The sequence below is a fragment of the Toxotes jaculatrix genome, chromosome 7 (genome assembly GCF_017976425.1).
Source record: "Toxotes jaculatrix isolate fToxJac2 chromosome 7, fToxJac2.pri, whole genome shotgun sequence".
NCBI classification, from domain to species: Eukaryota; Metazoa; Chordata; class Actinopteri; family Toxotidae; genus Toxotes; species Toxotes jaculatrix.
In genome coordinates this window covers 3991342-4006491 of record NC_054400.1, presented here as the reverse complement: position 1 = coordinate 4006491, position 15150 = coordinate 3991342, and the positions used below count along the sequence as shown (strand labels likewise).

At 42.0% G+C, this 15150-nt stretch overlaps 1 protein-coding gene across 3 annotated transcripts in view; it reads left to right on the top strand.

Moving 5' to 3' along the window:
• Positions 1-15150, top strand: part of dapk1 (death-associated protein kinase 1) — a 64951-nt gene that overhangs the window by 15877 nt on the left and 33924 nt on the right. For all 3 annotated transcript variants that reach the window (XR_005894284.1, XM_041041850.1, XM_041041851.1), the window contains exons 3-4: positions 7459-7680; positions 12663-12801. Coding sequence is in view for 2 of the 3 variants with exons in the window: in XM_041041850.1 (XP_040897784.1) it covers positions 7459-7680; positions 12663-12801 (361 nt within the window). In the remaining variant the exon portion in view is untranslated. The remainder of the gene's footprint in view (positions 1-7458; positions 7681-12662; positions 12802-15150) is intronic.

Below are 15150 nucleotides of genomic sequence, written 5' to 3'. Positions count from 1 at the left end.
CAGCTGCTGTCAGCCCAGGCTGTGCCAGACACCCTGCGCTGACGACTTGAGCTTCAGACTGAGCTTGTTATCGCCTCCTTCTCACCGAGGAAGCCGCCTTTTCAACACAAACCTGTGTCTACTTATAAAACTAAAAAAAGTCTTGTGTCACGTTTAAATGAAGAATGCACATTTTCCGCACTTTATTTGGTCAAATAAAGACGATTATAAAACCGCCACAAACTGTTGATTAAATGTCGATCAGTTCCTCCCGTCTACTTGAAGGTGTAACAGTCAGTTACCTGAAGGAGTCAGCTAATGATTCATCAATACTTAAGTGAGAATGGAGAAGCTGCTGTAAAGAATAAAGGGTGATTATCAGGCGCAAGATAGAGTTGACAAGAAAGTTCCCCTCAAGACGACTTGGAGAAAACGGTCTTAGGAAACAAGGAGAAATTCAGTTTTCCTTCAGTTTACAGTGACTGTGTTTTTCATGATAATGAGAAAGGTTCTTCATTTTTAACAACCACAGAAGTATATTTTATCAATAAAGTTGGGAAACTTAAAAGAAACATTATGAAAAAAAGGATATCCACTATTCTCTCTGTTGTTATTTTATCCTAAAATCACGCCGTCTGTTATTACACACTGTAAAACAGCTACAGCTGCTTCTGCTTCTGGGTGTGGCTGTTTTATCCATGGCAATATACACTGAAAAAATCTTTGCAAATAACATAGATGATAAATAAACCAATGCAGAGGGAGTGATGTCGAAAACATCCACAGCTCCTTGTTCTGTCCAGACTTTTTTATCCACTGCACTTACACATTGGCAACACTGGTGTTGTGTTGTGCGCTTGTTAGCATCCAAAGTATTCCCCACCCTGCACACTCTCACTTGACTTATCTTTGTTTACGAGGCCTTTGTGCTGCTCATTACCACTGGACATTTTTCACTCCAGCGCTGCCTGATCTTGACAAGGCCCGGCTCTCGGTCTGAGCAGCAGCCTCTAACTAACATCAGCCCGTCGTCCCGGCGAGGCTGCGCTGATCTGACAGCTCCCCGACTCTGCAGCATCACAGCTCTGTGCTTTAAAGATTATTTAGCTGCAGCACTTTGTGGCTTATTATTTTCTCGATTGATCAGTCGTTTGGTCACTTAAATGTCAGAAGACAGTGAAAATGTTCAGCACAGTGTCTTGTTTTGTCTGACCAGTAGTCTGAAACCAAAGATACTCACTTAAAAAATGACTTAATTGTAGTCAATTATCTAAATGATTGCCATTTTCTGATTATTCACTAATCAATTATTCATTCATATTCATTTAGCAGCCCATGTTTGTCCAAAGCGACGTGTAATAAGTTACTGGTTTAAATGTCTGCAGTGTGAAGAAGTCTCTAAAGGTGTCCCCAGCATTCCTTCTGTTTAATCAAGGCCTGTCTACAGCGAGAGCACTGAAGCAGCAACTGTACCTAAAATTAAATTTGCTGTGCTCGCACTCCTTGAGCTGATACTCTTAGCCCGACTCCTGTACGGCTGCTTGCATATGAATTGACTGAGAGCAGGTCTGTGCGTGCATGTGCGTGCATTCATATGGCGAAGCTGAGCGAACATCAGTTGATGAACGTGGAGTGCTGCGCTGCCTCCGTCACACAGACCTGCGGTATCGGGGTTAAAGAGAAGCACGGAGCAATAAATCTGTTAACCGCCGCAGTATCTTTCCACAGATAAACACTCCAGCCGGCGTGTGTGTTAAGTAATGCGAGGCTCTGCAAGGCATTGTCACACACCCAGGCGGCTCTGACAGACACAAACAAACCTCTCCTCTCCTTTCCCAACCGGCGTTCTTTCCCATCTTCCCCTCCCCTCCAGTTGCTTTAGAGAAACAAGTAGGCCAAAAGTGGGAAGCCTTGTCTGAGCTTTAAGCACAACAAAGGCAACTGAGCAATTTGATCCCGCAGACTATGTGGAGTTTTGCGCCGCGCAGGTTTGAGGGGGAGAGCTGCTCTTGAAAAACGGCCTCCCCGCCTCTGTTTGTCAGTGATTCCCAGGAATGTTTTTTTTTTTCTTGTCTGACTGCACATTATTTCTGCCCCGTCTTTGTGCTTGTTCAGCAGCATCCGTGCAAGTCAGTGCTCTCCCGGCACATCCCTGGAGGATGAGAGGGGTTTCCCAGCTAGCCTCCGCTAGTAGGTAAACATATGGGGTCTGTCAGACAGGGGGGGAATCCACCACTTAAACTCCGGTTAACTTAGCTCTTAGCTCTTAGCTGGATTTTTAAGAGCTTTAAGTCTCAGGTCTCAGAAAGGGGAACTCTACCAGGGAAAGGGTGTTTGATTTGCAAGCCAGCATTGGGTTTTCATTTCCCTCCACTACCTCACCGGGGGAAGAGAGCTCAGTTGAACCGCTGCCATGTTCCCCTTGTTTGTCTGTGTGTGCAGCTGGTGTTGTTAACGAAGGGTGGGTTCACTTTCCCCTCTCTTTATGTGAGTACAGCTTTGGAAGGAACAGAAGTGTGGAGTTTGAATTTGATTCCCACAAGCTACTGGTAGTTTTTCCTCTCGTGCACCTTTCAGCTATGTTATCGTTTCCTGTGAGCGCAGTCGCCATCCTTTGATGTGATGCCGGTGATTGGAAACTTTTTCTCATGTTTTTTTTGGTTTTGTTTTCTCATGACAGCAATTTTGTGTCCGTTCGTCTTTTTCGCTGCGTTGCTTCATACAGTCGTACACATTTACGCCTCAGAAACACTCAACAGTTTCACGTTGGCTGCGGAGGGAAAAGGACGGCATCAATTAGAGATTTCTTCACCTAGATTTATTAGTGCAGAGCCTCCGCACCCCGCCCAGTTTTTAAAGACCGTAACGTAATTACTGTGGCTAAACTTGTAAACACAGTGCTTTGCTGAGACTGGATCTGCGCCGTGTTACGCAAGCCAGAAGGAGACGTGGCTGTTATTCAGCTTCCTACCATCATGAAGCAATCCTCCAGAGTCACCGTTATTCCTTCCTGCAGGTGTTTGTCGCAGCTCATATAACTTCCCGAGTGTGGCATACAGATATCCATGACGCAGTTTGTTTTTTTACCCTTTAGTAATAGTGATTTGAGATTGCTGTCTAAATTTCATGTTCTTGCAGTAGTGTGACGTTCAGGGAAATTTAGAAACTAATAATGCCTTTTGTAATTCACAAAACTTTCATTGATATTGAGATATTGTTGCACAGTGGAACAGTGCACTTTTCAGCGTATTGTGTGAGTGGATTAGGGGCTGGTGTGAACTGGGTTGAATTTGAATGCACAAAGCTTCAGCTTCCCTATTTAACTGTCAGGCAGCTTAATAACACTAAAATATATTTTTAAAAATCGTCACAGAATATTTTCAGGTATCCGAAATGGTTTGTTTTTGTGCAGAGGATTTGTCAGTGTCCTGGATATTTGTGTGTTGGACTCATTTCTCACACAGGATGGCTCTTTGCTCGTTGAGATCCTTTTCCTTCAGTCCGGATCCACCGTGGTACGCGTCTGTTTTGTGTCACTGAAGTGGATCACTGGACAAAAAAATAAAACCATTGTAAAGATCCAAGAGCGCTACACTGATTTGACAAGTAAGAGTGGCACAGTCTCCAAAACTGCACAGATGGTGTTCCATCAAGAGCAGGAAATCAGTTTTTCCCTTTCTCATTCTCAACAGTATTTTTTCGCACCAAATCCCACGGATTCACAGATTACGCTTTTCCTCTGCATGAACTTTCAGCAGTGGAAAGTTCGACAGCACAAGAACAAGCTTAGGGATGTACTTCAAGCCGCTTGCCTTTGTTGTGGCTCTGGTTTCTTGTGTTTTTGCTTTTAGTGATGTCTTTCCTGCTTTCCCAGTTTCAGTGGTTGACACATGAAGCACCACGTTTAGCTGCTGAACTTCCACCTTACTTTCTGTTCACCTGGATGTTGTTTTTTTTTTCCCAAAGAGGGAAAATAAGAAGACAACATTTTCTAAACTTGTGGGCCAAACAGATGAACATTAGTCATGAGCATTCTTGTCACCATATCTGTTTAAACTTGGCCTTTACAGCTGCACGTTTGTAGCTAAAGCGATTATCCTTTGTGGAACAATAACATCCAAAGATCAGTCGCTGGCTTATTGTGGCTTCGCCCAGCCAGGCATGTGTGTAACAGGTGTTCATTCATTTGAATACAGATTGTGTTGTCCTGTGTATGTGTGTGTGTGTGTGTGTGTGTGTGTGTGTGTGTGCTGGTTTAGTATTACATGTACACTGTGTCTACTTTCTTCTGTCAATTTCTCTGGAAGAAACAGATAAAATCCTGATGTCTGTCCCTTCTCTCTACACGAGGGAGGCCTGACTGATGGAGTGTGGAATGGGGGGTGGAAGTGTGATTAGCATGAGAAAGCCCTCGTCCTCAGCTCTCTCTTCCTCTTCACATTGTCTGCTTTGTGTCTCTGGCTCAGTCGCAGGACAAGTCAGCTTCCTTAAAGAGACATCATTCCCTAAAGCTAGTCTGTGGTTCAGTATTATACCAATTCACAGCATTAGGGAAAACATTAGTTTCACCCAATAAATGTTTTAAATGCTAATCTGGTGTTTTCAGAGTGGATGATGTGTGAATGCTGATGTTCAGGGTGAAATCCTAACCTTTATAAAAGTATCTCTGCTGTTGGCTTCAAGCCAAATGGATAACAACTTTCTGTGGCCTCAACATCTGCCCATAATGTTTTGTTTTTCAGTATAACTAGTCACACAGTTCAGTGTCAGGGACAGACATATCAACAAATATGTAAAACAGATTTGATGAACGGTCTCAAAATGCCTTCATGTTATTGATAACCTTAGTTAGTTGATAGTGTTTTGTGTCATATCAGTGACACGAGTTGTGTACTTGGCTGATTTTATTAAAAGACAAAATAAATAAATGATCACAGAGGGACTCAGAGACAACAGAATCACACATTTGTAAACATGTCTTGGACACGCGTTAATAAAATCGCAGTTTCAGGGTTCACATAAAAATCACGATTTAGCTGTTTTCCTGTTGTTTTCTGTTGCTTCCAGAATTGGGATCTGAAAATGTTCTTGTGGATGTTCTAAGTCTAAACAGACAAAAGTTGAAATCTCTCTTCTGATCTCCCTCAGACGCTCGCTGATCGGCCCATGGGAGGCACTGCCGTTACGGGTCGGAACAGGGCGACGCTTTTGTTACTGAAACTTCCCAGGGGAGTTTGCTGTTGCCGTATTTCTTTTTTATTTTCTTTTTTTTCATTTGAAGCTCCTCTACAGCCGGCAGTATTCTGGTCTGGATCCTACATTTACTCATCAAATAGTGGGAGACACATTGTAGAGACAGGATTAGAGTGGGAGACATATAGCTGAATTACCAAACTGCTTCCTGACAACTGTACACTCTAGTCTCAGCAGGGATCTTTCTTTATTATGGCTTTTTGTTATTTTTTTTTTCTTTACTGAGATAGAGGAAGCTTTTGCCAGATAACTTCCTCTCTGCTGTAAATCTGCGTGAAAATCTGGCCGTTGAAATCTAAAAAAAAAAAAAATTAGACAGAATGTGGCACTCACTCTCCCGATTTCTCTCGCTCCTCTTTCTCTCACCCCCTACTCCCTTGTTCTCTTCCTCCCTCTGTGGGTGTTTGGTACACTAAGTGCTTCGTGATTGCCAGGGCCGTGAGGAGGTACAATTGGCGGAGGCGTCAACAGCCCCTCAGCCAAGTGTCCTTGCCTTCCCCAAGTGGTTTTGCTGGCAGCGTTTCGGTCGAGTGACGGTGCAGTCAGCGTTATCCAGTCAGATAGCAGCGTTCAGCAACAATGCTGCATGGCAACACGATGGCGGAATTTCCATAACAGCTGCTGTGTTGATCATACATAGACATAGTTTGTCACGCTAAAATGTCACACGCGCTCACCGCATTTGTATTGCGTAAACAGTAAGAGTGCTTATATGTGCACTTAAGCGGTCTGACAGTTTTTCCTTCTTGTGTGTAAAAAAAAAAAACTACCTCCCACATCTGCTCCAGCCTGTAGAATCTAGAAAGACCTGTAGGGAAACAGCACCTGTGCAGGTGAGAGAATTGATATGTGCCACAGGTCAAAGTATTTTTGATAGGCATCCAAATCACAGCTTATAGTTGTTGCTCAAACTGCATGTGTCACATTTTGTTGTGTTACTACTTCACATAATAAAAGAAGATAGTGAAAAATGGCCCTTTAAGTTTCTTTGAGTCTGAGTTAACATTTCACAACAGCTTGTTTTGTTTGAGCAACAGTCTAAAACCACAAATTATTTAGCTTTAAATCACAGAAGATGAAGAAAACCAGGAAATACTGACATCTGCAAAACCAGAACCAGTGAATCTTTGGTATTTGGCTGAAAGTTTATTTGAATCAAATTGTCGCTGATTAATTTATTAAGTGTACATTTCAGTTCTAAACCAACGGTCACTAGTTTTAGAGTTCGTACTAGTAAAGGCCTTTGCTCCCTTCTAAAACAAGGCTGTGGTTGTATGTGTGGGGTCTGGGATTACTGCTTGGATATTTTGTCAGCTGTGGTGATGTTGTGCCGAGCTGTGATTCTTATCAGTGTGTTAGTGACAGCGAGAGCTGTGCTGGATGGCTGGATAATTTACACACTGTTGTCAAACTCATTATGAAGCGTTGCTCAAAGTGTTTTTGTGCTCCGTAGGGATGCACAAATACTCCACTGCAGATAGTGATTCGGTCTCACTTATCCCTTTGTAAATTACAGTTGTGGGAATCAAAAGAGGCAAAAACAGATAGAGATATAAAATGAGAGATAAAATCCAGTAGATTAACACTTTATATATGTAACGGGAGAATTTTAATATTGGAGTCTCTGAAATACCCCTACTGGTTGACCTGGTGCCGCCCTGATTTGGATCTGAACACAAACTGGTGCCTTTATTCAGCATTCATTTCTATTTCTGTTTCCAGGCAGCGTCGGCCCATGATTCATCAGCCAGTTATTAATTAAAGCTGTTTCTGATCAACAGTTTTAATGCTTCATAATCCCGCCTACTCCTTTGGCTCAGATGTATGTGTTTACCGCATTCAGACTGTTACGGATTCAGCCAAAAGTCTGTTTTTTTAATGTATTGGCGAATCCTGCGGGAATTGAACACTTGAGCCGGAGTGTCTTGATTGGCTGATTGATTAGTTGTTGTTGTTGTCTGTTGTTCATTTTGTCTGTTTGTATTGTCTACTGTCCTCTTCCATTATTTGTCATTAAATTCAGCATCTTGTTATTTATTTTTTTTTATGTGGATGTATCTGGAGCCAGCAGGTTGTTAGCTTAGCTTACAAGAACCACTTTTGCATGGATAAATGAATGATAGACTGTTTTTTAAATTTATTTAATTCATTTTTAATCAGTGTTAAAGTTTCACGCCTACTGTAGATGCAACTTACCTCTTCTCTTCTCTTTCCTCTCCTCGCCAGTGGGCAGTTTGCTGTGGTCAGAAGATGTCGGCACAGGAGTACCGGCGTGGAGTACGCCGCCAAATTCATCAAGAAGCGGCGCAGCAAATCGAGTCGACGAGGGGTGACGAGGGAGGACATCGAGCGCGAGGTGAACATCCTGAAGGAGATCCAGCACCCAAACATCATCACGCTGCACGAGGTCTTTGAAAACAAGGCGGAGGTCATCCTGATCCTGGAGCTGTGAGTGCTTTTGTCTTCCTCTCCTTCTGTACTCACCACATCTGGGCAAACTGAGAGTTTTTATTTTTTACTTACAGTATTATAAGTGCACGTTTTACAACATATTCAGTGAAGTTAACATCTTATAACTTGAAGAATGAGAATCTTATTGCTTTTTCTAAAGCAGACTCACAAGAGACAGATTTTTCTTCGTAAATGGTCGTAGTCAAAGCAGCAGAGGTTGAGAAATCCTGACTTTTAGTCCCTAATATGGGTTAAGCTCCAAAAATGCTGGATTCCTTATTGTGCAACTCAGTAGTATCTCTCATTAAACCCTTTCTGTCCCATAAATCCCAACTTGTTTCAAACCTCACAGTCCCAGTTGCTGTTTTTGACTATAATAATTGACAGATGGTGATTAGTCAGATTAGTCAGATGGTCCTCATAGCAACAAGTGTTCAGGAGAGACTGATTCTAAACTTTGACTGTAGCTGTAACCCGTTAGACATGTTGTTCTCGAGGCCACTTGGCCACCAAGCACCAGTGAGACCAGTTTGCCAGGTTGCACGGCGCTCCAAACCCTGTGAGATCCTTTGTGTTTACATCACAAGTGTCTAGCTGACACACTTATTCAGAACAAACAAGCAGAAAGGCAGAATAGAGTACACCTCAGTTACTAGGTCGCCTTACAGCCAGCAGGAATGAGTGTAGGGCTGATAGCTGCAGTTGTCTGACAACATTCCTGACAAGTGATCACATATGATTGAATTGCAAGGAAGAAATAAGAAGCACAAAACCAGTGCAGGACTACAGGGCTGCGCGTGTGTGAATAATAAGTCCATGGCTCATTTCCAGCTCAATATCGTGAACTGGTGGAGCAGGTCACTACGACCAGATATAATATGTGAATGTCTTTAAAGCTGGATTAAATGCTTCAGGAGAGGATGCTTATAATATGAGTGAACATTAACACCGAATAACTTTCAATAAATGCCATTCGCGTTGAACAGACCGGGACAAAAATGTTCTTATTTAACAATGTTAAGAAGATTTAATGTTGTTTTAGAAACACCCTAACGCAAATCTCAGGATTAACCTGGAGAGCAGATGAAAAGGTTGAGACACTGACCTGCTGTGGTAACTCTGTATTATCCATGAATTTCCGGTAGGTAAATTTTACCAAGAGCAGCAGCACAGAATATAAACAACATAGAGAATCTTAAAGCTGCAGCGGTGTGTGTCAGTGGATCCAGTTCAACGGCATTGCGTAAGAGCAAGAGGCTTAAAAAAAGTGAAGAAGAAGTAGATTTATGACTGTGTTGATGCCAGCAATAGCTGCTGAGGGGCCTTTGAGCAAGACGTGTAGCCAGTAACGATTAAATGTTAAATAGAAGCAAAATATCCATTAAACATGCAAATGTTTTCCATTTTACTCTGCAAGCTATTTGATCTTTTTTGTGCATATTTTGGGTAAAAAAAATATCTGGCCTAAAACTTTATATCTCATAACTCCTCAGAGGTTGTAAAGATTATAGGAACAGCTTGTGGCTGGATGGATGGGGAGTTCTGGGCAGGGTGGTGTCAGTTATTAGTGCTATATTTGCGGGGTGGGTGGGTGGGTGTGGTGTTCAAACATCTCACTTGTCAGTAACGTGTCTCAGCTCATCAGCCTGGACCCTAAACCCTGTATAGGATTGGCCCATTGTCTCTCCCTCAGTTCCAGCTGGCATCCGTCCTGTGTGTTGTTTTGCTCCATCTAACACCTCCACTGTATCTCACACATTAAAGCTGTGCTCTCGCTGATTTTATTGCTCACTTCCACACTGCATTGTTTAATCGTGTCAAGTTAAATTTAAATAAAGAGCTTTGCGTAATTAAACTCTTACAGGACTCACTTTTCATAACACCCTCTGCGCTGGTTTGTTAGTCGTTCCGTGTCACTCTGTGGTTGTTTTACGCATTGTTGGGGTCCGTTTGTGGTTGTTTTGTTTACGTCTCTTTGCGGTCATTTTACATTTTTCCGTGGTTGTTGTTCTGACCATGTAAAGTGCGTTTTATGTGGTTGAAACTGCAGGAACTGCCCTCTGGGCCACTGACAATCATTCGATGAGATTTGTTCCTAAGAAAGTCATATGATGAGATGTTTGTCATTGTTGTGTCAATCAGGCTGCGTTTGTGCGGGCATGTTGCTACGAGCTGCTGACAGAAGATGAAATATGAACCAGTGAGTGTAGTGGGAAGTCCTGTTAAATGCCAGGACACTTCCTGGACTGAATTGTTTGAGTGTACGACTTTGTAAAGTCGTCACGGCAGCCGTAATCTTCTCCTCCGGCTTGATGCTTGTAAATAATGACAGAGATAACAGGTAGACACCACAAGTAATTTGACCTGATATGGGTTCTTGTATATTTCTGATCATCTGGAGCAGTACTTTGTGTTGAAGTACAGCCATGATTGACTTTCTGTGTTGGACAGCCGTGTCTATTTCTTCCAGAGTTCCCTATAACAGCACTAAAGCACTGAAATTAAGGGAAACTTCAAATTCTCTACATGGACCAGGGTCAAAATTAAAGGGCATCTGTCAGTTTACATGTAATGGAGCTACTAATTTTTATAGATCCATTAATCAGCTCAAAATATGAACACAGGACTTAAAATCAGGGTTTACGAAATTAAGGAGATTGTGTGTGTGTGTGTTTGTGTGTGTGTGTGTGTGTGTGTGTGTGTGTGTGTGTGTGTGTGTGTGTGTGTGTGTGTGTGTGTGTGTTTTTTTAAGGGATCCTATTTTATTTAAATCAGCAGACTGTCAGTGACTCAGAGTTAAATGCTCCATGGCTGCTGATAGTCCACACAGAAGCACTGAGAGTCACACACTACAACTTGCAAAGTGCCAAATGCTGTGAGAATTTTTTTTTTTAAACTTGATAATTGTCATCTACTGAAGGAGATGGTACATTTTTAGAGATAATAACAGTTAAATGCTCGTATTGTGTGCAGTCTTTATTAAGTGAATCATTTAAAATCAGTTGCACTTTGCACAAAACCAGAACGCTGCTCCCCGTCTTCCACGTCCTTCACATCCTCTCCTCCTCCTCCTGCTGCACTGTGGGTAAATGCAGCCGTGACAGCGGTTGACTGGCCTGTAAGAAAAGAGGCAGAGGTGACATGTGTGGGCAGAAACCATCCTTCCTGTCTGTTAAGCGCTGAAGCAGATGATGAAATAAGCATCCCTGATACAGAGTGGGTGTTCTGTGGGAGGAGGGGGTGGAGGTCCCAGCTGTGCAGCTGGTCTGGGGTTTCCTCCCTGAAGGGCGGAGTAGCGTGTGTTGGTGTGTATTTGTAGGTTTCTGTTCCCGCAGAAGAAATTTAGCAAGGCATTAACTGGTGGTGGGTTTTTTGTACGGCATCAGGAAAATAAACACTGAATGAAATTGAAGTTATATTTTATGTTAAAATGCGGGACAGTGTGATTGAACAAGCATAAATTGTAAAATGGAGAATTAGCTGCTAAAATCCTATTCGTAATTTAACTGTGACTTGGGGGGGTTGGGGGGGTTGGGGGGGGGGGGGGGGGTCACTTTAATTCTGCACATATAGTGCAAGACAAACGTTTGTATGTGAGGATGGCTGGATGAGCATGGCTGTAATTACAGTGCTCTGTGCTCTTCCTTTCTCTGTCACACTTTCCCTCGCTGCAGGCTTTCACTCACATTATCATGCTGTGACCATGATAAATCCTCTGCTCCCTCTCTCTCTCTCTCTCTCTTTTTCTACCTCTTATCCTCACATCTCTCGTTGCTGCTCCCTGTCACTACCAGTTTCAGTAATTATTCAGTAAGTGCTGAATCACGCTGTGGTTTTATTAAATGATCTTCAGTCCTGATGTGAAATGGAAAAGAACAGACCTTTGTAAGTTTGGATAGATAAAATGTGAGGTCATGTCTTGGTAATGATTAGCAAGCGTTGAGGCTGATATTAAAAGACTTAAATAGAGGATTTTAGAAGAAACAATATAATTAACTTCTGATATGACAAGATACCTCTGACCCCAAAACCCCAATAAACATGAGCTGGATTTCAGACTCTCTCTTATCTGCAACAAGTAATTTAACTATAATCAAATAATCATTTTAGTCACTTTCTAAGTAACAGTACAAAACCTTTTCTTTTATGGTGTTATGCTTTTCTTTGTCGTACGTGGTAGCAAACTGAATAATATGATTGGGTTTTGTGTTTCTGTTTTCTGACCGAACAAAGCAAGACAGCAACTCGGCTTGTGGAAAACTACAACAGGCATTACTTGCTATTTTTTGACATTTCATAGACAGCATGTATAATGGGCTAATCAAGAAAATAATCCACGTTAAGCAGCAATGAAAATAATGATTGTATGCAGCCCTAAACTCTTTCAGTCGGTAACTTTAACTTCAGAAGAAAACTAGCCCAAACTGGTCCAGACCAGTAGTCAGACTGGTATTTAGCCCCAACATTTCACTGCTTTTGTGCTGTGGTGACGCTGATTTTGAGAAACATTGTTGAATGTCATTTGATGAATATGTAAATGATCCTCATGATTCAGCAAATCATCACATTTTAATTTATTTACTTCTTCTTAAGCTGTGTACTGTTTCAGTTCCATCTTTACCTGGATTCTTATTCTTTCAAAAACTCAAGAAAACCTTTAGATATTCCGGTAAAACAAACTTAGCTCAAACGCTGGGGCATTTTCCTTTTTCTCCATCTTACCCATTTTTGTTTTTAATGGAGAGTTTTCATTATTTAAACACAGCGTGAGGCATTTTATTGAGAACAGCTCTGGTTAAAATGTACTCGGGACATGTAAATTGGTCTGGCTCTAATGCACTTGGATGATTAGATTACATCAGCTCAGCTCTGTTAAGCAGGGATTTGTAGCTGGCTCTGATCTGAAAGATCTCGCATTTTAATTCTCCCTCTCTCCCTCTCTCTCTCTCTCCCTCTCTCTCTCTCTCTCTTTCTTCCAGTGTGGCCGGCGGCGAGCTCTTCGACTTCCTGGCAGAGAAGGAGTCGCTGAGCGAGGAAGAAGCCACTCAGTTCCTCAAGCAGATCCTGGACGGAGTCTTCTACCTGCACTCCAAACAAATCGCTCACTTTGACCTTAAGGTACTGCAGCAACGACAGACTGAAGACGTCATCCCGTGTGATGTCTGCTTCTTATTTGTCCTGATATTGTCCATTTCGTCTGCTTGCATTTTACACCGCGATAACATAGTACCGTATAAGCTTTGTCCTAATTCCATACTATATACAAATGCTAAAACACACACACACAACATTTATTATTCTTATCAGCGGTCACAGTAAAATGTTGGGGTTCACGTCCATTTTCCTAAATGCCAGGTCACTGCAGGAGTGGATTTATGAATAATATGTGAATAAATCTGATTATTTTTTGCAGTAGCTGGCCTCTTTTGTACGCCTCATTTTATAGCAGTTTCTCTTTATCTATGTTTTTTGAGCCAGTGCCTCTGAGGCTAATAACCATAACTAATCTGTTTTTTTTTTTTTTTTGGAATCTCTCCTTTTTATGATGGAGTGTGGGTAGTTTAAACTCCTGAGGGGGTAAAAAAAGAGTGAAGGTCATAGTCAGAGCAGAGCAGAGCAGGGAGGCAAACCATACGGTACACAAGGTTCCTGCCCATAACAATATCTCTCTGTTTGGAGTAGTTTTGAAACCTTGTTGTTAGTTCTTTACTCGAATCGCAATCAATATCATTGATCGGTTGTCCACTTACAGCTGCATATATACGGCGACTTCAGGATGAGCAGTCCAGACTGGCTCCTCCACTTACAGAACAATCTTCACACATCATACATCAAAGTTCAGGACATTTGACCTCCAGTTCCGCTGAAAATAACCTGTGTGCCCAGACAGCCGCTTCTGATCAATGGCAGAGCTTTTACCAACCAGCGCGGCCTCCGGTTTGGACGTTAGCCAGTGTTTAGCAGTGCCTCAGATTAAGATTTAATGTGTTTTAGCTGAACGGCTTTCTGATGGAAGTTCAGTGCCTTTATTTGCCATTTTCACCTATATTCTGATAGCATCTCGTCTGTTTTCATTTTGTTCGAGACCACTTTTCTCAGTTTTAGCTCGAGGCTATTTCTGTGGCTTTTTATGTGGATACTGGGCAGCTCTGACCCTGCGAGGACCGCGGGACTCAGAAATAAAAGCAATTTTAAACTGCAGGTCACACAAGTGCCCAAACTTCCACTTTCAGCTCTCGTGAAAATGACTTTCTTTTTTAGAGTCAGATCAATGCTACAGGGACAGTAATATTGCACTGTCAGTGCACAAGAGCTAAATATGTTGGGCAGGGCCGACTAGTGATGCCTAACTCATCAACAGTCATCAACTTTGATGCTTTAGCTGTATCATTGTTTAATCATTAATCTAATTAATGATCTAATCTGTGTGGGTTGCGTTACGTCTTAGAGAGATTAGTCGGGAAACACGTTTTTGCTTGCAGTAAAACTTGGTTCATGATTTAAGGTGTTAAGATTATGCAGACGGAGCAGTGGGACAGTTTGTATCGCACATTCGATATCATTCTCCTTCGTTCTAGTATAAACATGAGCACTTCAGCGTTCATAGAGCAGAGAACAAGACCAACGGGCTGAGCTGGAGTTTGATTGTATTTTCTCATGGCCTCCTGTTGCCACTGCTGCCCACTGCCAATCTGTTCCTGTTCCATGAGCTCGGCTTATAGTCAAGCTGAATGGACGAGGCTTTGGAAGGAAGACGGTTTCGTCTAAAAGAGGCATTGTGTCCCCAGGAATGTTCGGCTTCTGTCGCTTGGCTTTGCTTAAAGCGCATCTTTGCCGTCCTTTCCTCTCTCCCGCTTCCTCGAGAGGTTTTTTACTCGTGTTTTGCATGGGATTTCCATGGCTGATGGGCCTCCTTCCTGGCAGACTGTTCCTGGTTTTGTGTCTGACTCTGCTGCTCGCTCTCGTGTTTACACTTGTGTGTGTCTGACAGTGGTGCAATGTACCTCACTATATTTACTCAAGTACTATACTCAATACTATAAATTTGTATAAGTTTTGCAGTACTTGTACTTGATATGAGTATTATATGTCCATGCAACTATACATCTACTCGACTACATGTACTTTTTACTCTGCTACAGATATAAAATACAATGCTTTGCGATAGATTAAGCTGCCCAGCATTTACAATTAGAAATGAAATGATTAGTCGATTAATTGTTGAGAAAATTATTAATCGGCAGCATTTTTCGGAATGGTTTAATCCATTTTTTTCAAGCAAAATGCCAAACGTTTCATGGTTCCAACTTCGCAGATGTGAACACTTGCTCTTTTTTCAAGTATTATTAGTATGTGGCCGTTGACTTTTTTCAGTCAACGGCCACATACTAATAACAATGCAAAGGGAAAGCATCAGTAAAGAATTTGGTCTTTATACAAAAAAAAACAAAACAAATAATGTCCAAA